The sequence below is a fragment of the Pipistrellus hanaki genome, assembly GCF_964339955.1.
Source record: "Pipistrellus hanaki genome assembly, chromosome: 2".
Taxonomy (NCBI): Eukaryota; Metazoa; Chordata; class Mammalia; order Chiroptera; family Vespertilionidae; genus Pipistrellus; species Pipistrellus hanaki.
This window is the reverse complement of record NC_140504.1, coordinates 48,660,304-48,686,210: the sequence shown is the minus strand read 5'-3', so window position 1 is coordinate 48,686,210 and position 25,907 is coordinate 48,660,304. Positions and strand designations below refer to the sequence as shown.

The window sequence follows — 25,907 nt, the reverse complement described above, 5'->3', positions numbered from 1 at the left end:
ACTGCCACTATATATATCATAAACAAGTGAATAAAATGCCTAAAGAAATTACTAGGTATGCTAAAGATATCTTTTGAAATGGGGCACTAAATTTAAACAATTTAAATAACTGTTTAAGTAACTTATTTTTATCTATTCAATTAAGAAAATATCTTTAAAGTTTACATAATCTTTATTCTTTGTGGTAGGAAATATAAACTCAGATATATCTGATCCCTGTATCTTAAGTAAGTTTATATATATGTTTCATACTCAGAAAATATAAAAATTTTTGAGAATTTATTTGAAAATAGAAACTAAGAAAAAATTAAATTCCTAAATGAGAGAAGAAACAATGCTTAGAACACAATTATCTCATTCAGTCATTATTTGAGCATCTACCTTACATTAATTATTGTTATAGTGTTTTTGTATTATGCCTTTTGTATTAGGTTCAGTTTGCCTAAAGAAAAATATACAAAGTGGATTCAGTATTTTAATATAAAGTGCAAAACATACCGCAATCTTCCATCTTGGGCAGCTGCTCCCCCTGCAATAATTTTGGTAATGAAAATACTTGAGTCATCTCCAATGTGTGGGTTGTCCGTACCTCCTGCAATGCTGAAGCCAAGCCCTGAATTTCCCTAAGGAGAGAAAAAAAAAAAAAAATCAGTGAATAATAATTATCTTTATTGATAAGTTCCTGTCATTATAGGATCTAGAAACTGTACTAACACAGGGAACAAACTCATAAGGGTACATGTGCAGAGAATATGAATATTCTAAATTAAGAAACAAAAAGAAAGCTTTTTCTCTCTATGAAGAATTCAGAGGCATTAATGGTGAGTAGGTAAGATTGAAGAACACATACTAAGTACACTTTGGAGTCTAGTCTATGGTTCTTTCTTTACAAGTATTTACAATTTGTCCTTGGATTAATCACCTCTCTGCAAAGGTGTCACTACTAGATCTTTTTTTTTTAGACTATACCTTGCTCATCTTGGGTAAGTCAAATGTCTCTAAGAGAAAAACACTGAAGTAATTATTCTTTTTGTTGCTATTACTTGAGTAGGTAAAACCAATATATTATTTTAGTCTTTTAAGAAAGGGGTAGAGGGTGGAGCTTTTCTTCTGCTAACTTTGCCATCAGCTTATTTTCAAATGACAACAATCTGCCTGGACGGCGTAGCTCAGGTGAAAATATACCTTAAAAATATACCTTCTGGTTCATAGATCAGAGTGTTGATCTATGAACCAGAAGGCCATGGTTCAATTCCTGGTCAGGACACATGCCTGGGCTGCAGGCAAGATCCCCAGTTGGGGGAAAGCAGGAGGAAGCTAATCAATGATTCTCTCTCATCATTGAAGTTTCTCTCTCTCCCTCTCCCTTCATCTCTGAAATCATTTAAAAAATATTTTTTTAAAAAATGACAACATTTTATTTGCTAAGTAATAGTTGTTATTATCCTTGACTTGTTTAACCAGGACACCTGACCAGCAAAAGGCTTTTTTAATACTGAAATCCTAACCTGAAAATATAACTTTGGTGAGTATTCTTGATAGCAAAATCGATTTGTCAAAGCAGTCCTACTTTTTGCTTGTTTTATATATAAGTATTTCTGAATAATATTTTCTTTGAAGAAAGGGTTTTATTGCTATAAGTCGCTAAGAACAATTATTCTAAGCAATGGTATTTTCAAAATGTTTATTTTGCAATTTTCCAACTCTGGCTTTAAGCAATTCAAATAAGCAAACATATCTGGACCTATTATTTAACTGTTAGTATTAAATAGCTTACACAGTCATTCTACTATGATGTGCCCTAAAATTCTGTTTTTAAAAAATGTTTTTTTCCCCCCAGTCTCAACTTCTCAGGAGTTACTAGAATCTCAGCAATAGTATCAATAGGTTGTGAGTTTATCAAGTTATTCAAGTACTCAAGTTTTTTATTTGCTTTTTAATAAGATATAATTTACATATACGTGTGTAAATTTAAGATGTACAATGTGTTGATTTGATACATTTACATATTGCAATTAATTACCAGTGCAGCTTTAGTCAACACCTCTATCATGTCACATAGTTATTATTTCTTTTTTGTGGTGTTAACGTTTAAAAGCTAGTCTCACAGCAATTTAAGAACATAATACAGTATTATTTACTATAATCACTATGCTGTACATTAGATCTCAGGAACTTATCTTCTAGTTGCAAGTTTGTACCTTTTAACAACATTTCCCCAATTCCTAGTTTTTTAATCAGTAAAAATACAATGTACAGTCCTGAGTACATAAACGAATTTAAAAGGCATTAGGAAAGAAGGAAAAAATTACGGTAATAAGATATAAAGTTAAAATTTTATGTCAATTATCTCCATAAAGCTGGGAAAAACCCCGACAACAGAACACCACATTGAAATATGTGTAATACATTAATACTATGTTTACTTAAAATTTAATCAGTCATCTACCTCACTTGACTAGAAGATCCAAATTCAAATAGTAGGCAATATCTATTATACATGAAAGAGGCATTTTTAAGGTATATTTTCACCCAGAGTCTATTCTGGCTTCAAATATAAGCAAATCTAATTATCTAGGATTTTCATCTTACATACAGGTTGGGGTAAAAGTAGGTTTATAGTTGGGAGTATGCAAAACAGAGTTTATTCTTATAATTATTCATTAATCATTATATGATGTTCCATACAGTCAATTGTAAATCTACTTTTACCTCACCCTGTATACACAGCTACTCTGGAAATTTACTTGTATGGAATACTACATTTCTCCAAAATGCTAGTCATATAGGGTGGTTTTACTAAAATGCAGCATCAATTAAATGCTGATATCTTTAAGGAGAAAATATAGCAAAAAAATTTATAAATATGAATTATACCCTTAGGTTATTTTCTGACTAGGGGAGTACATAAATTTTCGATAGGGTCTTGTCAATTAGAAATATTTGATTATTATTTGACCAGGTTACTAAAGACTTACTTAAAATAAATAATATTTTATTATATGAAAAATAATTTTAAAAATGGAAAAAACTCTGAGAAACTGTCAGACTCAAGGAAACATGATAAATAAATATAATGTAGTATCTTGGATGAGATCCTGAAAGAGAAAAACATCAAAACTAAGAAAATCCAATAAAGTCTAGACTTTAGTTAATAATGTTCGATACTGGTTCAGTTGAAATAAATGTATTCTAGTAATGTAAGATGTTAACAATAGGTGAAAATAAGTCCAGGAAAATGGGAACTCTGTATAACATTTCTATAAATCTAAAATTATTTTAAACAAAAAGTTAATTTTAAAAAAGGTTATTAAAGAATAGCAAGATGTTCTGAAAATACCAAGGCTAATTTTATAATGTGTAAACTTATAAAAGAAATGAATATTATATAACTCTGTTTTTTGAAAGATCTATTCCCTTGAATTTTATAATGAAAGAGCAGTACTGTATACTTAGAGTTCTTTAAAGCAACAGATTTATGCATAAAAACTTAAGATAATTAATAGTTTTTACCCTTTCAAGTGTGATTTCTTCATATTCAAAATCTGCATCAGTGCCATTAACCTAATGGAGGGAAAAAGAAGTAACTCAGAAATTCAGAGTGTAAAATTTGAAATGGTAAAACATAAATTTTTGCATGATTAATGAAAACCTGTTAAATGTGACAGCAATAAAATAATATAATATAATTTTAATAATTTTAGGAAAATTTTTTAAAGAATGGAAGAACTCTTTAAGCCCAAACCATCAGTCGGACATTCCTCTTGCAATCTGGGACTGCTGGCTCCTAACCGCTCACCTGCCTGACTGCCCCTAACTGCCTCTGCCTGCTGGCCTGATCGCCACTGACTGCCCTCCCCTGCCAACTTGATCTCGCCCCCAATTGTCCTCCCTTGCTGGCCTGATCTCACCCCCAACTGCCCTCTCCTGCCAGTCAATTTGGTTCTGATAAGTTTCTATGCCACTCAGCATCAAAAGCTCTGCCTCCTAGGCAGCCATTGGTTCCTCACACTTCACCCAGACTTGGTTCTCTTATTGGTCGGTTTCTATGCCATTCAGTTTTAAGATGGTTTAGGCCTGATCCCTGTGGTCGGACATTCCTCAAGGGGTCCCTGATTGAAGAGGTGCAGGCTGTGCAGAGGGAAAGCCCCCTCCGTGTACAAATTTTGTACACCAGGCCACTAGTATGTATATAAAAAGCTAAGTTGATTCTAGCATGTGTAAAACATATAAAGCTCTCACTGGTGCCAATTGCATGTGTGTGTTTCGATCTATCAGTGTCAATTGTAAATTTGGCTGACACTTCTATTATAAAGAAAGGGCAAATAGGGATATTAAAACATTTCTTTTAATTAATTTCCTTACAATGTGCACAAATCTGTGCACCAGGCCACTAGTATACATATAAATCAATATAATTAAAAATTCAAAAATAAAACCATAAATTTGTGATTAATTTTCTACAAATGTGTCAAGATCATTCAATTAAAAGAAAGGTTTTTGCAACAAATGGTGATGAGAAACTGGATACAAAAGAATTAAGGTGGACCTTTACTTTCCACAATATGTAAAATTAACTGAAAATGGATCAAAGACCTAAATGTACGAGCTAAAATTACAAAACTCCTAGAAAAAAACATAAGTGTAAGTCCTTGTAGATTGGATTAGGCAATGGTTTCTTAGATATGACATTAAAAACATTATGTATGAATACATACACACACGTACTGGTATATGAATAGGTGAATATACATAAATAAAGTTTGTGCTTCAAAGGATTTATGAAATGCGAAAAGACAATCCACAAGAAAAAACTTGTGCAATCATATATCTGATAAAGGACGTACATTTAGTATACAGAACTCTTGCAATCCTATATAATAAAGAGGTAATATGCAAATTGACCCTCACATCCTAGTATAAGATGGCGGCCCCCATGTGGTCAAAGATGGCCACCACAAGATGGCAGACAGGGTAGGGCAGTTGTGAGCAGTCAGGCAAGCAAGGAGAGGGGGCAGTTGGGAGCGACCAGGACTATAGGGAAGGGCAGTTGGGGGTGACCAGGCCTGCAAGGGAGGACAGTTGGGGGTGATCGGGCCAGCAGGGGAACAGTTAGGTGTTGACCAGGCTGGCAGGGGAGTGGTTAAGGGTGATCATGCTGGCAGGCAGGCAAGCCACTAGGAGCCAGCAGTCCTGGATTGTGAGAGGGATGTCCGACTGCTGGTTTAGGCCCAATCCAGATGGGATCGGACCTGAACTGGCAGTCAGACAACCCCCGAGGAGTCCTAGATTGAAGAGCGTGTAGGCCGGAATGAAAGATTCCCCCCCCCCGCGCCCCCCCGCCCAGGACACGAATTTTGTGCACTGGGCCTCTAGCTCACTAATAAAAGACAATAATCCAATTAAAAATGGGTTAAGAACCTGAATAGACATTCCTCCAAAGAAGATATAAAAACATCTAATAAGCGCATGAAAAGATGCTCAACATTGTTCATTAAGTACATGAAAATCAAAACTACAATGAGGTATCATTTCATACCCACTAAGAGGGCTATAATAAAGTCCATAACATTGTTGATGAAGAATAATAAGATTGGTGATATGTGGAGAAACTGAAACCTTCTATAATGCTGGTGGGAATGTAAATGGTGAAACTGGTACGGAAGACCATTAGTTAGGTGGTTCCTCCAAACCCTAAATATATAATTATCATACGATGAAGCAATTCTACCACTGGGAAATGAAAGCAAGGTCTCAAATTCAACACCAGAAAGAATAAACCAAATGTAGTATATACATATAATAGAATATCATTTAGCCATGAAAAAAAACAAAGTTCTGATATAGGCTGTAAGATGAATGAATCCTGAAAACACTATTTGAATCAAAGAAACAAGACACAAAGGCCACATACTATATGATTCTATTGATACAAATGGCCCAGAATAGACAAGTCTATAGGGACAGAAAGTAGGTTAGTGGGGAGCTGAGAGAAAGGCAGAATAGGGAGTCATTGCTAATGAGTACGGGGTTTCTTTATAGAGTGGTAAAATGTTCTGAAATTAGAAAGTGGTGGTGATGGTACAATATTGGAATAACCTAAAAATCACTGAGTTATGCACTTTACAAAAATAGATTTTGTGGTATATGAATATCTCAATATATATATATTTTAAGATGAAAAGGTAGAAAAAGGTGATCTATAAATAGAAATGCAAATTAAACCAATGAGTTAATATATTTTAAACATATTAACAAAAGCTATAAAAGTTTATTAACTGATTGTACTTGTGACAATATGAAGCAAAAACAGGTACTTTTTATTGAAGTATAAATGGATAAAACTCTATGAAGTGCAATTTCTCAATAATGATCAAATCTAAAAATTGACATACACTTTGAGCGATCTATGTATACTAGGGGCCCGGTGCACGAAATTTGTGCACTGGGGGTGGGGAGACCCTCAGCCCCACCAGCCCCCTCTCACATACTGGGAGCCCTCAGGGGATGTCCTACTGACGGCTTAGGCCTGTGCCCCACGGGGAGCAGGCCTAAGCTGCAGTCTGGCCTCCTTTTGTGGGAGGCAACCGGGCTGATCAGGGGAAAGCACCAGCCCCATCACCCTTCCTGATGTAGCTACCACCATTCACCAAAGTCACCAAGGTGTTTTCATCAATAAAGACTCCAGTCCCTTCACCAAGAAAAAATGACAACTTTCTTTAGGCATTTTCAAGATGTGTCTTTTATAGGATATGCATTTCTTATTATTTTTAAAAAATATTTTTTATTTTTATATAATAAATCTTTATTGCATAGATTATTACAGGTATTCTTCCCCCCCCCCATAACTCCCCTCCACCTGATTCCCCACCCCACCCCATGCCCTTACCCTCTGTCACTGTCTTCATCAGTAGGTGTCAGATTTTTGTCCAATCTTCTCCCACACACCTCAGACCCACTTCCCCTGAGAATTGTCAGTCCACTCCCTTTCTATGTCCCTGATTCTAATATATTCACCAGTCCATTCTGTACTTCAGATTTTTTATTCACTTGATTTTTAGATTCACTTGTTCGTACCGTTTCCCCGAAAAAAAGACAGTGTCTTATATTAACTTTTGCTCCCAAAGCTGCACTAGGTCTTATTTTCAGGGAATGTCTTATTTTTCCATGAAGAAGAATACGGTACACATTTATTGTTAAATGAAAATAAAGGAAATTTATTACCTATATATGGTACGGTAGTATGGTAGTTGTCAACACAAACCAGACAAACTGTGAATCCTACAGTATCAAGAATTTACTCATTTATTCAATGACAATCATGAATGACAAAAAAGGAATTGGGGTATCAAGGTGGGGGGAGGGGGATCACTTCTGGAACGTCATCATAACAATCCAATTCCTGAATTTCCTGGTGAATTTCTTGTGACTCCATTTCTTTCAGAATCAGTGGACCAAAGCTCTCATGCTTAGCAATAGCACTGTCTTTAAATGAGTACTTCTTGTCAAGGTAGCCTGCTCGCAGTGCATTTGCAATGCAACTGTCAGTGATTTTCTCCCATGAATTCTTCACCCAAGTCACAACTTATTGCAGTTTAGGTTTCACAAAGTTTCCATGCTGATTTCTCTTCATTCTATTTTCAATGTAGTCATTAATTTCCATGCGCAAATTGTCTTTGAATGGCTTGTTTATTGCAATATCAAGAGTCTGGAGAGAGGCCGTCATTCCTGCGGGAATCATTATCTGATCTATTTTTCTTTCGTGAAGAAATGTCTTCATGTACTGAGCGCAGTGAGTGCTGGCAGCATCCCAGACTAGCAGACCTCTTTGGCTCCCTCGCAAAACAAGCGGCAGCATTAAATCGACCCACTTCCTTATAACTGCTTTTAACTTATAACTGGCCCAGGCCTTTTCAGTTTCAAGAATAAAAACGGCCAAAACAGGTTCAATCTTTTCCTTCTTGCCCTTAGAAATGATTAAAGGTGGGATTTTAGTGCCATCCAGACGAATTGCCAAAATACAGGAAACACGTGCAATTTCGTAAGCAGTGGAGGGAATGCACACTAAGGAGGCACCCTGCTGTTCAAATGTTGTTTGAGATGATTGGCCCATAAACACTGCAGTTTCATCCATAGCAATCATGTTGGAAAGATTGTATTTAGAGAAGTTAGCATCACCAATAAAGGACTTGAATGCAAGTGCTCGCTTAATAGCTTGAGTATCTTCCAACCTAAATAGCGTTGTAGATCTTCTTAAAGACAGTTCACTTCACTGAAGGAAATTATCCAGCCAGTGTTGTGATGCTTTGAAGTCTTCGGGGGCTATTGCAAACTGGTGCCATTGCAAGGGCAAATTCTTGAATCTGAGCCCTATTCACAACCAAAGCCTCTGCTCTCCTGTTAACAACCCATTCACAGATCAGGTTTTCCAGCTCGGAAAATAATGGTTGCCGACCTGATCCACACTTGTGCTTTTTAGCATTTCCCTTGTCCACTTGTTCAATGAGGTTACCATACTCTGCTCGCCATTTTCGGACCAATCGGATACTCAACATCTTCTCTTTGTGGAAAGCAGTAAGATTTTGGCCCCAAGAGTCTTCCACGATTCCTTTCTTGTACTCCATGAAGTAGCTTTTTCTTTTTGCGTTCATTTCTAGGGGTAAAAAAAAAGGAATTGGGGTATCAAGGTGGGGGGAGGGGGATCACTTAAAATGAAACGGGGGATCAGAGAGGGGAATCAAAATGGCACAGGAGAATCAAAGGGGTAATTACCATTTTAGTAATCCCTTTTGATCCTCCTATGTCATTTTGGTTGCTCCTTCTGATCCTCCTGTCATTTTAAGTGATCCCCCTCCCCCCACTCCTGTGCCACTGAACACCTTCACCAGACATTCCCCCTACCCTTTTATCAGACATTATCCCCTGGGGCCTACCTGGGGACTGTCACTGGGCTTGCTGGGGCATGGATCTGGGCTGGAACAGGGTCTGCCACTGACTGAGAACCTTCATTCATCATGAGGGCGGCCGTGAGCATCAGATAGTGTCACCAGAGACAGACCAGCACTTACCACCTTTGCCGTATCCTGTCCGCTCTAATCCTCCTGTTCTTCTACATGCATCTGCGAAAGTCTCCTCCTCTCCCACTCTGCGCTCACAGCTCACTCCGACCTCCGCTCCGCCTCCACACAGCAGTGATGTCAGGACTCCGCATAACGTCACTGGTTGCTAGATGCCAGTGGGGGCGGCCCTAGCGACCAGTTTACAGTAAATTAATTTTCATTCTGAGACAGAGCCTGTGGGGGGGATTTTTGGGGGGATGCCTTATATTTCACTCAGAAGGAAACCTGTAAGTAGGTCTTATTTTCGGAGGATGTCTTATTTTCGGGGAAACACGGTAGGTATGTATTTGATGTCTTTTTGTTGTTCACAGTTTTTACCTTTACCTTTTTCTTCTTCCTTCTCTTCTGAAAGAATACCATTCAGCATTTCATGTAATCCTGGTTTGGTGGTGATGAACTCCTTTAGCCTTTTCTTGTCTGTGAAGCTCTTTATCTGACCTTCAATTCTGAATAATTGCTTTGCTGGGTAGAGCAATCTTGGTTGTAGGTTCTTGTTGTTCATCATTTTGAATATTTCTTGCCACTCCCATCTGGCCTGCATAGTTTCTGTTGAGAAATCAGCTGACTGTTGTATGGGCACTTCCTTGTAGGTAACTAACTTTTTCTCTTGCTGCTTTCAAGATTCTCTCTTTGTCTTTTGCTCTTGGCATTTTAATTATGATGTGTCTTGGTGTGGTCCTCATTGGATTCCTGTTGTTTGGGGTTCTGTGTGCTTCCTGGACTTGTAAGTCTATTTCACCAAGTAGGGAAAGTTTTCTGTCATTATTTCTTTCAATAGGCCTTCAATATCCTGCTCTCTCTCTTCTTTTGGCACCCCAAAAATCCAGATGTTGGTATGCTTAAAGTCGTCCCAAAGGCTCCTTACACTATTCTTACACTTTTGGATTCTTCTTTCTTTCTGCCTCTCTCTGGTTGGGTGTTTTTAGTTTCCTCATATTCCAGATCTTTGGTTTGACTCTTGGGGTATGTTGATCTACAGTTGAGTTTCTGTATATTCTTTATTTCATATAGTACATGCTTAATTTATCACTAGTCCTTTCCTTTTTTTTTTTTTTTTTTTTTTTTTTTTGTATTCTTGTTAAGGTCCTTTAAGGTCTCTTCAAGTTTCTCAGCGATTTTTAGAAGATTCTTGAGTAACCTTATAAATGTGATTCTGAACTCTGTCATCCAGTAGTTCATTTTCTTCAATCTCTCCCATTCGTGACATGCTTCTGTGTCTCTATATTTTGGTTGCCTCCCTGTGTTGATGGAGTGGCTTTGTGTGGTAGGTGACCAACAGGGGCCAGTAGCTCAGCTTCCCCAATCCCCCAAGGTGGTTGCTCTTGGTACATCCCTTTATGGGCTGAGTGCAAAGTCTTGGTGTAGTTAAGCCTTGATTGCTGTTGGTACACTGGGAAAAATTGACCTCAAGGCCAATTATCTGTGAGGACCCACTGTATTTATAATGGAAGAACTGCTGCACTGCAGACACGCTTCTGGTGCAGGCTTTATTTCAGTGGGGCTTCGGTGCTCACTGAGTCCACCTCCTGAATGTGTTACTTATGGATGTGAGTTGTTGAAATCTGGTATCTCACACTGACCATTAGATACACTGGCTTCTGGACCTCTAATGGGGTGTAGGTCATCTACTGTCTTAGGCCACCCTGCAGGAGCTACAGTGAGAACCTCAGTCCTCTACTCTCTGCTTGGAGCTTGGAGGCTTTGGAGCTGTCTGCACTGGGTTGCAAGCTTGCTAGGTTAAACTGCAATAGAGAAGACCATTCATATGCAAAAGCTGCTACTTGGAGTTTGGGTGTATTTAGATTGTGTGGGGTGGAGTCTCAGGGAGTCTCTAGGCTACGTCGTGGCAAACAGCAATGGCTGCAAGTCAGTCATCTCTGCCTCTCTGCGTCCCTGCGTCTCATGTCCCAGCAGAGCTAACTATTATTGCACGCAGCTCTGCGAGCAAGCCACCCTCACGTTCTGACCTGATGGCAGACAGTCCAGCTTCTTTCCAAAAACTAGATTTCATAGATTGGGAGCTTGTCTCTCTTGGGTTTGAAGAAAGCAACATCCTCTACCAGCCGGGATCCACCGCCAGCCTGTATGGCGAGTGCGCCCCCATACCTCAGCTTTTCAGTGCTTATGCCTTGAATGCTCCTTTTTCTTTAAGTCTATTTGTAGAGCTTCCACACAACCAGCTTTCCCGTGTTTCTGGGTGACAGATATTAGGTCTAGTAATAATTAATGTCGTTTTCTAATACTTTAAATCAAATTTATTTAAACAATACAACAAAATTTAATCAACAATATAGTTGCCGTTGTTTTCTACTACTTGTGCCCAACACGCAGGAAGCATTTTAATCCCTCTGTTGTAAAATTCTTGTGATTTTGATGCAAAAAATTCGGTCAATGCATTTTTGAGGCATTCTTCATTATTAAATTTTTTTCCAAGAAGAAAGTTTTGCAAAGAACGAAACAAATGGTAATCGGAAGGGGCAATATCAGGAGAATATGCAGGTTGAGGGAGAACTTCCCATTCCAACTGGCGCAGTTTTTCAGCAGTGATTCTTGCAGTATGCGGTCGTGCGTTATCGTGGTGAAGAATTACGCCCTTCTGATTAATCAGCGCGGGTTCTTTTTCTATTAAAGCTTGGGCTAACCTTTCCAATTGGGCACTATACACTGCACTTGTAATGGTTTGGTTAGATGGTAAAGGTTCATAATGAAGAATTCCTTTAAAATTCCACCAAACACACAACATCACTTTTTTCGCATGCAAGTCAGGTTTTGGGGTGGGCTGCGGAGCCTCATTTTTGTCCAACCATTGAGGCCGCCTTTTCAAATTAACATACAGCACCCATTTTTCATCTCCAGTAACAATTTGCTCTAAAAACGGCAAACGGTTTTGACGAGAGAGGAGCCAACTGCAAATTGTGACTCTTTGATTACGGTTGTTGTCGGTCAACTCATGAGGAACCCATTTTCCAAACTTTTGGACTTTGCCAAGTGCACGCAATTGATTGGAAATTGTCTTTTGTGAACAATTTAAAGTTGTCGCAAGCTCTTGTTGGGTAATTTGAGGATTTTGCACCAAAAGAGCTTGAAGAGCTTCTTGATCAAAACTGGACACACGACCTCGACCACTCTTGTCATCTAATGAAAAATTTCCCTCGCGAAATTTCTCAAACCAATGCTGGCATTTTCTGGTGCTAACTGCATCTTGACCAAGAGCACTACAGATGTTTTTTGCAGCCTCACTTGCTTTTCTTCCTAATTGGAACTCGTAAAGCATGCAGTGCCGAATATGCTCTTCATCCGCCATCTTCTTAGCCCTAGTTTTGCAACAAAAACCAAACCAAACACAAACTTTTTCAAGCAAAACTTGTTAATTGCACTTCACACGTTCTGTAGATACCACGTGTTTGAAGGTTATGCCAATACAAGTCAACGCCAAGCAAGATTTTAAACGAATGTTTGAAAACGACATTAATTATTACTAGACCAGATATCAATATTTTGTCTTTTAGTTGTAGTTTTGAAATTGTTGTGCATGGTAGCAGTTTAGGTGTGTTTACCTCCTAAGCCGTCATCTTGGATCTCCTTAAATATGCATTTCTTTCTTTCTTTCTTTTTTTTATCCTCACCTGAGAATATGTTTCCACTGACTTTTAGAGAATGTGAAAGAGAAAGGGAAAGACAAAGAGAAATATCAAAGTGAAAGGAACACTTTGGTTGTCTCCTGTATGAGCCCTGATCTGGGCCCTGGCCAGGGAGGAGCCTGCAACCTAGGTACATGCCCTTGATCAGAATCGAATCCAGACCCTGCTGTCTGCAGGCTGCTGGAAACCAATCATTGTCTCACTAATAGAAAGAGGCTGGTCAACCTTGAATATCTGAAAGGTCAGAGCCAACCACTCCCTATCTAATTGAGACAATGGTAACTGAGGCAACTTCCCCATCTTGTAATCATGTAAATCCTTTCTGATATGATAATCCGATTATTACCTGCCTAAGGGCTATGGGTGTTTCCCAAAGCTGCTTAAAGGTAATGGGTGTATCCCAGAGCCTCAATAAAAGGGATGGCTAGGCCAGAGCCTAGTGGCAGTCTTCCCGCTAGAAGTTGACTCTTGCTTGGCCCCCCATTTTTCCAAATTAACTCTTTTCCAGTCTCTCTCTTCATTTTAGTGTGTGGCCTCCTCCAGAAACCGGACCCTGAGTGGCCCTGAACCACGCGGGTTGTGTTAAGGGATCCCATAGCAGGCCAAGGCATTATCCACTGAGTCAAACTTGCTACGACAGGATATGACATTTCTTAGCCCTTCAGCAGCAGACCTTTATTTTTTTTCTCCAGAAGTGTGGTGGGAAAACACTACATCGCCTTTTTGAATTCTTATTACCCAAGTTACTAAGAGTATTACCAGTGGTATGGAGAGAGCTCAGCCAATGTGCAGTCAGAAAAGGTGTTTCCTCTATAGTTCATAGCAATTGAGGAATGGGCCCTGCCCAGGGCCCCTCCAGCTCCCTCTAATTACCAGTTCCGCCCCTGCCCAGGCCTGCCCAGGACGAAAGCCTCTTGGGCAGGAACGAACCCGCAGGACCCTGCGATTAATCGCAGGGTGTCTGCTCCTGCCCAGGCCTTACCTCACAGTGACCTGGGTGCCAGGATGTTCCTGGGACATAGGCCCTGGTGCCTATGTATGCAAATTAACCACCATCTTTTTTGGGTAAATTTGCATAGTCACTCTGATTGGCTATAGGTGTAGCAAAGGTACAGGTACGGTCAATTTACATTTGTCTATTATTAGGTAAGATGAGTATGTTTTGATTTTATACACACACACACACACACACACACACACACAAAATATCCATAAAATATTATCAGAAAGGCATTGGTTTTACATGGTAAAAGTATAGAAACAACACATATATGCAATGCATTTGCAGAGAATGTTTACAGAAGTATATAAATGATGATACTAACACTTTCTGCCTTAGTCCAGGTGAACTGGAAGATTGGAAGCAGGGGTAGAAGAAAGAATTACTTTTCACCAGATATCTTTTGAATTTTGCACAATGTACATGCATTGCCTGTTCAATTAATTAATTTAGGGAAGTGTAGTGACTATAGACAGGAAAAGTTAGGGTTCTCAGGTAGTAGGCATAATTTTTCTTAGTTTTATTCATCAATATATAGCTAGTATTAAGTGATCAAAGAATTAACAAAGGAATAGCAAATAAGTTTAAAACAATTTTGTAATACACTTTAAATTTCAGGATTAAATATCTGTTTCTTAAAAGCTTAAAGCTGTTTTACCCAAACAAAATACGTTTTTTGCCTACATGAAGCAAGAGCTTCAGAGAACAATGTAGTCTTTAAGAATGATAAAGTAGCACACTGACAAATCTTGCTTGAGGAATTAGAATTTATCTTATTTCTTTATGTCCAGAAAAGGGTTAACATATCAGGCCTACGATAGCTATCTCTAGAAAGGTCTTAGCAAGTATTTGGGATATTGATTTTGGGTATGTTCACATCATTCCATACTGTGGCTAGCGTTTATAGAGACAATACATTTTATGATGAATACCTGCTTTCCCCTTCTGGGAGCCTGGAAATTTGGTATGTGCTGGACAGAGGGTTCCTAGGTGACCAACCTGCAATAAAAAACTTTGCACTGAGTCCACAATGAGTTTCCCAAGGCGGAAACACTTCACACATAGTGTTGTACTTTTACTGGTAGGGAAAAGAGTGCTCTGTGTGACACCTCATGGGAGGAAGAAAGTATAAGGAAATCTAAATATGGGATCCTCTAGACCAGTGGTTCTCAACCTTTCTAATGCTGCGACCATTTAATAGAGCTCCTCATGTTGTGGTGACCCCCAACCATAAAATTATTTTTGTTGCTACTGCATAACTGTAATTTTGCTACTGTTATGAATTGTAATGTAAATATCTGTGTTTTCCGATGGTCTTAGGCTCTAGAGCAGCAATTCTCAACCTGTTGGGTCGCGACTTACAGGTTGAGAATTGCTAGCAGCGTTGCCCAAACACAGATATTTACATTACGATTCATAACAGTAGCAAAATTAGTTATGAAGTAGCAACGAAAATAATTTTATGATTGGGGGGGTCACCACAACATGAGGAACTGTATTAAAAGGTCGCGGCATTAGAAAGGCTAAGGACCACTGCTCTATACATACTATCTTATAACTTGACATGCAGATCCCATCTTATTACATAGCGGTGCTAAATCTTATGCTGAGTCTTGTAGTCAGCGAATCTCCCAAAGTGAGTAGTGAGTGTTCTTGGAGACCCTCAACATACCTTGCTTAGCAAGAAAAATATATTTTTTAAATGCTCTGTCATACAAACTGGAAATCATATAACTTTTGGCTGCTTAGTATGCTTATTTGCTTTTAATTTGTTAACGTTTACTCAAAAATGCATTTGTATTTTCTTGTTGGTATTTTTTTCTGTTAATTATTTTATATTAATCTTTCAGTTGAAAGAGTTCTAAAAATAAAAAATATTTCATCACTGTCTTAGCCCATAATCAAAACGTAAGTCAACAAAGAGAACAAGTGAAGGAGAAAGAAATGTGAAGAAGAAAATATTGACAAAGGTACAAACAAAATTCTGCTGAAGTATTCTACATCCATGTGAAAGGTAATACTGACTGAAAAAAAAAGTATAGAAGAGCATTTCTGTTTATTTTATTTTATTTTATTTTTTAAAATATATTTTATTGATTTTTTACAGAGAGGAAGAGAGAGGGATAGAGAGTTAGAAACATCAATGAGAGAGAATCATCGACCAGCTGCCTCTTGCACACCTCCTACTGGGGATGTGCCCGCAACCAAGGTACATGCCCTTGACCGGAATCGAAACCGGGACCCTTCAGTCTGCGGGCCGACGCTCTATCCACTGAGCCAAACCGGTTTTGGCCATTTCTGTTTATTTTAAAGATTATTTGAGGTTTTCCAAAATCCCCAGTTATCTGATACATCCATATTCATACGAATACAAAAAATAAAAAATAAAAAAAATAAAGCCAAATAGAATGTTTTAAAGCAGGGGTCCTCAAACTTTTTAAAGTGGGGGCCAGATCACGGTCCCTCAGAGAGCTGGAGGGCCGGACTATATGAACTACTAATTCCTACTGTAACACCTCGGCTGCGCTCACTGCCCAAAAAACCTGGCGGGCCGGATCAGACTCCTCTGCGGGCCGCATGTGGCCCGCGGGCCGTAGTTTGAAGACCCCTGTTTTAAAGTATAGCCTCAAACATAATACAGTTCAAAATAAGAGGAAAGGATTTTTACAACTTATGAAATTATGCATCATTTGATTTTAAAAACGCACAGGCAATACTTCTACTTAAACATCTCCAAAGATATTTTCCTTTGGGGTGAAATGTTAGGTCAGATTCTGATGTTCTAGCTAATTATCTTTAAGGGAAACAGGGCTTTTTAAGAAAGTAAATTCAGAGAAAAGTAGCCATCAATTTAAAGTTATATAGTTATAACTATTTTAATATATGAATGCACACATAAACATGGTTACTAAATAGTTATTCAATTAAACTTTTAAAATGACTCTGAATGGTACTGTGTTAGTGACCACTGATCAGAAATAGCCTTTGGTGAAAGTTAATCATTTTAATTTAAAAATAAATTTATAAATTTCAACATTTCTGCTTTGCATTTATGAGGAAAAGAAACAACCAAAAAAAAAAAAAAAACCACAAAAAACACAGTATGGCTTCATTTACTTTCACAACTGTAGGTCAGTGATAGAATATTATAAGTACAATATGTGAGAGAAAGTAACGCTGTCATTTTTATACTTATAAGAAAACAGAACAGGAAAAGCAGAATTATTTAAATGTGGGGATGAATTGGAACTTACATAAGTCGATGTTTCCAAACTATCTGTGTTGACCAGTACTGGAGGAGGATTTGCCTTAAAGAAAATAATTGTAATGTGTTAGCTTAAAAGGAAAATTGACACATTAAATATTAATGTTCACAAATGTTAGAAGCTATGACAGATGTGCTATTTCTTCAATTATAGTTTTATATGAGCTTGTTAAACAATGTACCCAGTTTCCAGCAACATGTGAAAATAGGTATAAGTGGTTAAATTAGATCTTCTTTTGGGAAATAAGTTATTTCTGCTCAAACAGATAATTTCTTAAGGTTTGCAAAGAAGTTCACCAGCCTCCTCAAAAAATCCACAAGTATTCTTCAGTATTCTCCTTGAATTGCTTAGAAGTCATTAGCTTTTCTGTTCCCGAAGATTCAATGAAGATTTAAATGACTTTATGACCCAGAAAGAAAAAAAAATTCTTCCCCACAATTAATCGTGTTTGAACATAAGAAAAGTCTACCACACAAAGAAATCAATCACATACTTTTAGAAAACTAGAACCAGAATGGTAATGTAAAACCCCCGTTATTTTCAGCTGCAATTATTGCTTTCCAACTGTTACTCTAGACCAATGGTCAGCAAACTCATTAGTCAACAGAGGCAAATACCAATAGTACAATTGAAATTTCTTTTGAGAACCGAAAACCAACTTCTACGCACGGGCCACGAAGTTTCAATCACACTGTACGTGCGCGTCTGTATGTGGTATTTTGTGGAAGAGCCACACTCAAGGGGCCAAAGAGCTGCATGTGGCTTGAGAGCTGCAGTTTGCTGACCACTGCTCTAGACCACTCACGGAACAATTACAAAACTTTTAAATCCAAACAAAATACACACACACAAAAGCAAATAGATTAAAAACCACAAACAAATAAAAAACAAGCAAAAAACACAAATACATCTAAGTTTGGATTCAAAAAGTTTGGTTGTCTGGTTAAGTTCAAAGTAATTATTATATAGGTGAAATAAAATTTAAAGAATAAAGTGTAATTTATGCCAAATGAAAAACACATCAGAACATATCAGAAACATACCAAAAAACTGACAATTACCCTCAAAATTACCATTCTTTTACACATATGAAAGTATAGAAGTACCAAATCAAATGACATTTTCATAGGAAAAAAAAAAGATGACTATCCTTTAAACAACTGTTAGGAATGTTTATAAGTATTAATAGTTCTAATCCAATTAATAAATAATTATACATAAAAGCTGTATGAAACAAGCATTATATACAAAATAAGCATTTTCTTCAAAGTGTATGGGCATTTCTAAAAAGTAAATATTCAGACTTCAAATGTTTTACATTATTTTCAGCAAAGTACTAGAGATATGGACATTCATATGATAAGATGTTTAAAGACAACACAGTTACAGATAAATAATTATACAGTATGCATTTGGGATACATGAAGCAATAGGTTTAAAATGAGTAGGAAATACTTTATCTATATATATAAAAGCCTAAGTGACCGTTACAACTGAACGACTGGTTGACTAGTCGCTAGGACCACTAGGGAGCAGACACTCAACGCAAGAGCTGTCCCTTGGTGGTCAGTGCGCTCCCACAGCCAACCTCCTGTGGCAGGCCAACCTTCCACAGTCCCTTCCCCCAGCCAGCCAACCTCCTGCGATCCCTCCCACCAATGGGCTGGTGGGCCCTGATTGCCCCAATAGGGACTGGGTGAGACGGCCCTTATCAGCCCCAATTGCCAGCCAGGTCAAGGGACCCCATCCATGCAGGAATTTGTGCACCAAGCCTCTAGTTAAATATATGTAAGCATGACATTAATTTTATGTAGAGCCATACCTTTGAATATTATAGTCTGTCTTTGAATGATTCAGTGAAAACCAAATCTCATAAAGATACTATTTATAAGATTGCTGTTTAAGCAAAAATAGTCAATTTATAGAAATGAGATTTATGAATATTTGGAAATATTCATTTCTCAATGACCTATTGATATACCTCAAATTAATATTTCACCTAATTAAAAAAAACTAATGGTACAACTTTACCTGATTTTGTTTAAGAAATTACAGAAGAGGGCATGAAAGAAAAACACTATTTAAAGTTACGAAAGAAGTTACATTCTTAAAAAATTATGGCAAGAAAGCCATTTGGTTCTCTCTGCCCATTTATTACCTAACATACAATGGGAAAAGTAGAAAATCTAATTTATACCAAAATTATTACAATGCTAGCTACTCATGCACACCAACTCAGAAGATTACTTTTGATTCGTCATGTAAAAAGACTACAAGATATTGAAATATTTACAAAGAAACACAATATAAAGTGTTACATTTACTACAAAACAAAACCATGAGAGGTTAGAAGTGGGAGGGGCTATAGATTATATAAACTAGTTGATGATTATTATAGTTGGTGATGAGTATACAAGGGAGTTCACTATTTTACTCCCTTTACATTTGAGTATTTTGGAAAATTTTCCTAATAAAAAGTAAAGCAAGAAAAACTATATTGAATCAAGCACTCAGCTGTTTGTTGTCAATCCTAACACTGAGGATATTTTTTCCATTGATTTTTAGAGAGAGTGGAAGGGAAGAAGGGAGAAGAAAGCGAAGAGAGGGAGGAAAGGGAGGGAGAGAGGGACAGAGGGGCATCAGTGTGAGATACATCAACTGGTTGCCTCTTACACACATTCCTACATAGGCTGGAGAGTGAACTGATAGTCCAGGTTGTGCCCTTAACTGGGAGTCAACAGCAACCTTTAAAGAACTTAAAAGATAAGGTGAACAAAGATAAGAAAATGATGTATGAACAAAATGAAAACAAAAATCTATGGAAGAAAACCTAAAGGGAAATCAAAAGAAAATTGTGGAGCTGAAAAGTATAATAATTGAAATTGAAATGAAAAATTCACTAGAGCAATTCAATATAGATTTAATTAAGCAGAAGAAAGAATCGGTAGACTTAAAATAATAAAAATTATGTCTGAGAACAGAAAGAAAACACTAAAGAAAAGCGACCAGCATTTAATAGGCCTGTGGGTCACCATTAAGTAGATCAACATACACATAGTGTAAATCTAAGGAGAAGAGAGAGATCAAAGAGCAGAGAAAAAAATATGAAGAAATAATGGGCAAAACATTTCCAAATCTATTGATAGACCTGAATATAAACATCCAAGAAGCTCAACAAACTCAAGGTAGGATGAACTCACTCAAGGTAGGATGAACTCGAAGAGATTCACACAAAGATACATTAAGTCAAACTTGAAATACAAAGACAAAGACAATTTTGAAAGCAGCAAGAAAGAAATAACTTGAAGACAAAAGATCTTTAATAAGATTATCAATAGCTTTCTCATTAGAAACTCTGAAGGTCAGAAGGCAGTGGGCTGATATATTCAGAGCTTAAAAAAAAAAGGCAATGAGAAACCCTATATCTGGCAAAAACTGTCCTTTTATGTGAGGGAGTAATTAAGACATTCTCAGATAAACAAAAAGTTAGTTCATTAACAGTAGACCATTCCTGCTACAGGGAGTACTGTAGATTGAAATGAAACAACAGCATACAGTAAATCATGGTGTTTCAAGAAATAAAATCTTGGTAAAATAAATACAGGAACAATTATAGAAGCTCGTTATAATGTAACTGATTTATAACATCACTTTTTGTTTTTTATGTAATTTAAGATATTAATATTTTAATAATTATATTTAAATAATTCTAAAAGTTATTTTAGTCTAAAAGCTAATTAGTAAAGAATTAAAGTCAATATTAATAAATAATTATTAGTCTAAAATCCTATAACTGCTTTATAACTCCTTATTTGTTTGATATATAATTTAGAAGATGAATGCATTTAAAATGATTAATCTGTATGTTTTTAGACATACACTAATGTAAATATGTAATTTTGGGATTATCAACAGCTGAATGGGGTGTATATGAAACTGTTAAAAGAACAGAAATTTTGTATATAACAAGATAAGCTGGTATAAATTAAATTTAGAGTGTCTCCATGGAGACAGAAAACAGCTAAGAATATACAGAAAATAAAATAGGAAAAAAATGTAAACATTTCACTACAAAAAAAAAAAATCAAGCAAAAAATGAAACAATAATCAAGGAAATATGGGACAAAAAGTTTAAGGAATGGAATATAGATAACAAATAGTAAAGTGACAGTTTTTCTTTATTAGTAACTAGAGGCCCCTTGCATGAAGAGATTTGTGCAATAGGCCTTCCTTCCCCTGGCTTCCAGCATCGGTTTTACTCCGGCACCGGAACCCAGGCCTTCACTTTGGCCTGAGTTTGCCTTCTTCTTCTTTGCTACAGACTCAGGCTGGAGTCTGCAGTCTTCATCTTTGCTGAGGCACTCCGCACCTGTAAAACCCTTCATCCCCTGCCCTCCCTCTCATAGCAGGCGTCTTGCCCTGCCTGGCCACTCCACACATGAAACAGCTGGCAGCCGCCATCTTTGGCCTTCTAATTTGCATACTCACTCTGATTGGCTGTGGGCATAGCAGAGGTAAGGTCAATTTACATGTTTGTCTATTATTAGGTAAGATTACTTTAATTGTAAATGAATTAAACTCTGTAATCAAGAAAAAAAATTGTCAGGATGGGTAAAAACATATATGCTATCTATAAGCCTCACTTATCTATAAGCCCCAAAGACACAAATAAGTTATAAGTAAATGGAAAAAAGACATTCCATTCAAATAATAACCAAATAGCTGGACTATACTACTAGACAAAACATAATATAGATTAAAAAAAAGTTACAAGAGACAGAGAAGAACATTACATATTTATAAAAGGTTCTATATAACAAGAAATTATAAGAATTATAAACATTTATGCATCTAATGACAAACCATAAAAATTATGAAGCAAAATAATGATAAAATTAAAGGTAGGAGTTGTTTTACAATAACAGTTGGAAACTTCAATGCTTCATTCAGAATGCATAAAATAACCAGAAAAAAAGGTCAATAAGGAAATAGAGAACTTAAGGCACACAATAAATAAATCAGACCTAATAATAATATGAATATATTGTACATAATATAACTAAACTGTAAACCTAAAAATAATTAAGTTGGTAAATTTTACATTATGTATATTTTCTCAGAATGAAGTAATTGGGGAAAAATATGATCTCCATCTAATTATGACTGGATCAAACAAACACAAATTGAAGAATATTCTACAAAACAGCTAGGCTGTTCTCTTATAAAATGCCACACTCTTGAGATAGACTGTGGAGATACTATAGGTTACAGAAGACTGTAAGATCACGAAAACTAATTGAAATATGTAGCATTGCACTTACATAAGGACCTATTTTTGTTTTTCCTATAAAAAACACTACTGGGACAACTGGCAAAAGACAATTAAGGTCTGTAGATAATCCTATATAATAAAAGCCTAATATGCTAAGTGTCTGGTCTTCAACCAAAGTGTAATGTGCTAATGATATAGCTAAGGCTACTCAACCTCTCACAATGATGTGCACTGACCACTAGGGGCAGATGCTCTGACCGGTAGGTTAGCTTGCTGGAGTCCGGCTGATCAGGACTGAGTGAGATGGGCCAGACATGCCCTAGAGTCCTCCCACAGTCCCTCCTCACTGGCCAACCTCCTGCATCCCTCCCTGGCCCTGATTGTACACTGGTGGGATCCCTCAGCCTGTCATGCGCCCTATCACAATCGGGGATCCTCCCAGGGATGATGGAGAGCTTGTTTCAGCCTAATCCTGCAGGCCAGGTTGAGGGACCCCACTGGTGCATGAATTCGTACACCAGGCCTCTAGTAGCATTATATTACAGTAAACCCTCAACTTTTCAGATCTCAATATAATGAACTTTGGATTTAATGGTCAAAATTTCCAATCTGTATGCCAACACCTGTTATTTTTAAAATGCTTTTAACCATGATTTGCTTATAATTAAATTAACAGGTTAATTTTGTTATTAATTCCCTGTTATCTTTAACAAATTTTAGCAAATAGGCAATATGCAGTGTAGGAAGCCACCCACTGCCAATACTATCATGAGATTGTACCAAGGAACGAAGAAGGTCGAGGGACCTTGGGTGCTAACGGAGCTGACACTATGCACTGATTGTTCCTGTTGAGATAGTGGTGGCTCAAGGCAAATTCCCTAACCTGATAATCCTTTTACTGTTTAACAAACTTTACATTTGATGTGCCTGTATGCACTGCTAAAGGGTAAATGTGAATTCAAGTAAATAAAAAGCTGACCAGCCAGAGGTCAGTGTGTTCTTCAAGAAAGAGACACCACTTGGTTCCCACCACTTAATTATTCATAGTTCTTGTCTAGTGTTTTCATTTGTGCATCGGCCCCTCCTTCAGATACTGAACCCAGCTGTGCAGGTCGCAGCAATGTAGGGGAAAAACACTGTAGTAATTTCACTGACATAAATATTACTTATTTACAACCATAGTCCACATATTTAAATCCAAGAGTTACCATTCATAAGCAATGTATCACATGGTATCATTGTGAGGTAATTGGTTCTGTTGCTAAGTGGTGTGTCTTTCTGCAGCAGTTTAAATGCATGCCAGCTGATTTTCCAACATGTGTGAAGCCACGCCCCAGCCATGTGCACTAGTTTACTCACAGTGACTGGTGAATGCACACATTTATTAGACCTATTCAGTGTAAATTTAAAATTACTGTGCTCCATATAGGAAACTTTTCTGTGAAATTAAACTTTTCATACAAACTTAATTTTAATTACCCAAACATGTCTATATAAGTAAAAACAGGTTAATTAATTTGTCAATTTTTTAATGCATGCATTTGGAAAACCTACTTTATTATATAATAGACTTTTGGTTTTAATGAACATCCCCTCGCCCAAATTAGTCCATTATATCGAGGTTTTACTGTAATGTCAATCTTCTGATTTAGTTCATTGTATTATGAAAATATTATTGTTTGTAGGAAAAAATGTTACATATTATAAAATATTTGTTTTTAAGGGTAAAAGGGGTCTGAGTGAAATTTTCTTTCAAATGTTTTACAAAAAACAATATCAGTTAATTATATAAGAAGAGAAATGAAGTAGATGTGGAAAGTAAAACTATAAACAACTGGGAGATCTGGGTAAAGGTATATGGAACTTCTTTGTATTATTCTTGCAAATTTCTGTAAGTTTGAAATGATTTGAAAATAATACAAAAATAAACAAAACCACAAAAGCAAAAGCAAAACAAAACACAAATATAGAATAAAGGCCCCAAGTTTAGTGTATTGTTAAAAAAAAGACTCATCAAGGTAATCCAGAGTATACTATTCTATTTAAGATTACCAGTAAAATGAAAATATATCCAGTCATGCTTTAGATTATTTTAATGGTCCAATCATTTAAGACTCAATAAACCAGATGTTTTGTGAAACTTGAACAGTCCAGAAGCAATAGGATACTCTGGATTGGATATATTTCTAATGTAACTACTCTCATGTCATGTGGGAATTGTTAACTTGTCTCTTGCACATAGTAGGTTCCTAGAAGTCAAGGACAATGTTATATTCATCTTAGTATATACAAGATTAGAGTAACAAAAAACAGAACTAAAAGCAATCCCTCCAAAGCATATGTTTAAGTATGAACAAAGACTTTAATACACATAAATAGCATGAAAGCATTTTCAACAACACTTTCATTACATGACAGCTCCTTACAAAACTGGTAGAACAGAGGTCTAAAGGATCTGGTTCTAAAGCAGAATATTTACTCTGGGGTGTAAATAAGCCTGCATACTTAATAGGCCAATGTCATAGAAATTATGATTACTAGGGGCATGGTACACAAAATTTGTGCACTGGGGGTGAGGGGGTCCCCTCAGCCCAGCCTACCCCCTCTAAGACTGGGAGCCCTCAGGGGATGTCTTACTGATGGCTTAGGCCCGCTCCCCTAAACCAGTCTATAATAAAAGCGTAATATGCTAAATAGGCCAGACAGCCGAACGACCTTCTGGATGTCCTTCCAGATGAAGCCAGGGCTGAGAAGGCCAAGCCCCTTGCACGAATTTCATGCATTCGGCCTCCAGTATGCATATAAATCTTTTGATTAATCTAGTCCTCACATCCCCCTTTCCCTCTGAGATTTGTCAGTCTGTTTTCATGTGACCATACCTCTGGTTCTATTTTATTCATGTTTATTTTGTTCACTAGATTCCTTGTTAGTTTATTTTAAATTTTAGATTCAATTGTTGATAGATACATATTTATTGCCATTTTATTGTTCATTATTTTGAGCTCTTTTTTTCTTCTTCTTTTACCTACTCTTCTTAAACAATATCCTTCAACAATTTATGTAACAATAGTTGATGGTCATGAACTCCTTTAGGTTTTTCTTGTCTGTGAAGCTCTTTACCTGATCTTCAATTGTAAATGATAGCTTTGCTAGGTAATCTTGGTTGTAGGTCCTTGCTATTCATAACTTTGAATATTAAAAAAAATAATCGTTATTGTTGAAAGTATCACATATGTCCCCTTTATCCACATTGATCCCTTCTAGCCCACTCACGAGCCCCCACCCTAAGCATTCACCATATTTCTTGCCACTCACTTCTGTTGAGAAATAAGTTGACAGTTATATGGGTGCTTCTTTGTAGGTAACTGTTTTTCTCTTGCTGCTTTTAAGATTTGCTCTGTCTTTAATGCTTGGCATTTTAATTATGATGTGTCTTGGTATGGGCCTCTTTGGATTCTTCTTGTTTGGGACTCTGCACTTCTTGGACTTTTAAGTCTATTTCTTTCAACAGGTAGGGAAAGTTTTCTGTTATTATTTCTTCAAAGAGGTTTTCTATATCTTGCTCTCTCTCTCCTCCTTCTGGTACTCTCATAATGCGAATGTTGGTGC

The 25,907-nt window shown here is 37.0% G+C and overlaps 2 protein-coding genes across 11 annotated transcripts in view; both read right to left on the bottom strand.

The window, feature by feature from the left end:
• Positions 1-25,907, bottom strand: part of DLG1 (discs large MAGUK scaffold protein 1) — a 237,004-nt gene that overhangs the window by 121,300 nt on the left and 89,797 nt on the right. For all 10 annotated transcript variants that reach the window (XM_084871554.1, XM_084871550.1, XM_084871555.1 and 7 more), the window contains 3 exons: positions 17,015-17,068; positions 3,514-3,564; positions 499-623 (listed from right to left, as the gene is read on the bottom strand). In XM_084871554.1, coding sequence (XP_084727680.1) covers positions 499-623; positions 3,514-3,564; positions 17,015-17,068 — 230 coding nt within the window. The remainder of the gene's footprint in view (positions 1-498; positions 624-3,513; positions 3,565-17,014; positions 17,069-25,907) is intronic.
• On the bottom strand, positions 9,187-13,926 carry LOC311616383 (histone-lysine N-methyltransferase SETMAR-like). Its single transcript, XM_084871727.1, has 2 exons — positions 9,444-13,926; positions 9,187-9,247 (listed from the first exon to the last, which is right to left on the bottom strand). The coding sequence occupies exon 1, from the start codon at positions 12,421-12,423 to the stop codon at positions 11,398-11,400; it is 1,026 nt and encodes a 341-aa protein (XP_084727853.1). The 5' UTR covers positions 12,424-13,926; the 3' UTR covers positions 9,187-9,247; positions 9,444-11,397.

Excerpts from the sequence above, each read along its gene's own strand:
- LOC311616383 (XM_084871727.1), bottom strand. The coding sequence starts at position 12,423 with ATGGCGGATGAAGAGCATATTCGGCACTGCATGCTTTACGAGTTCCAA.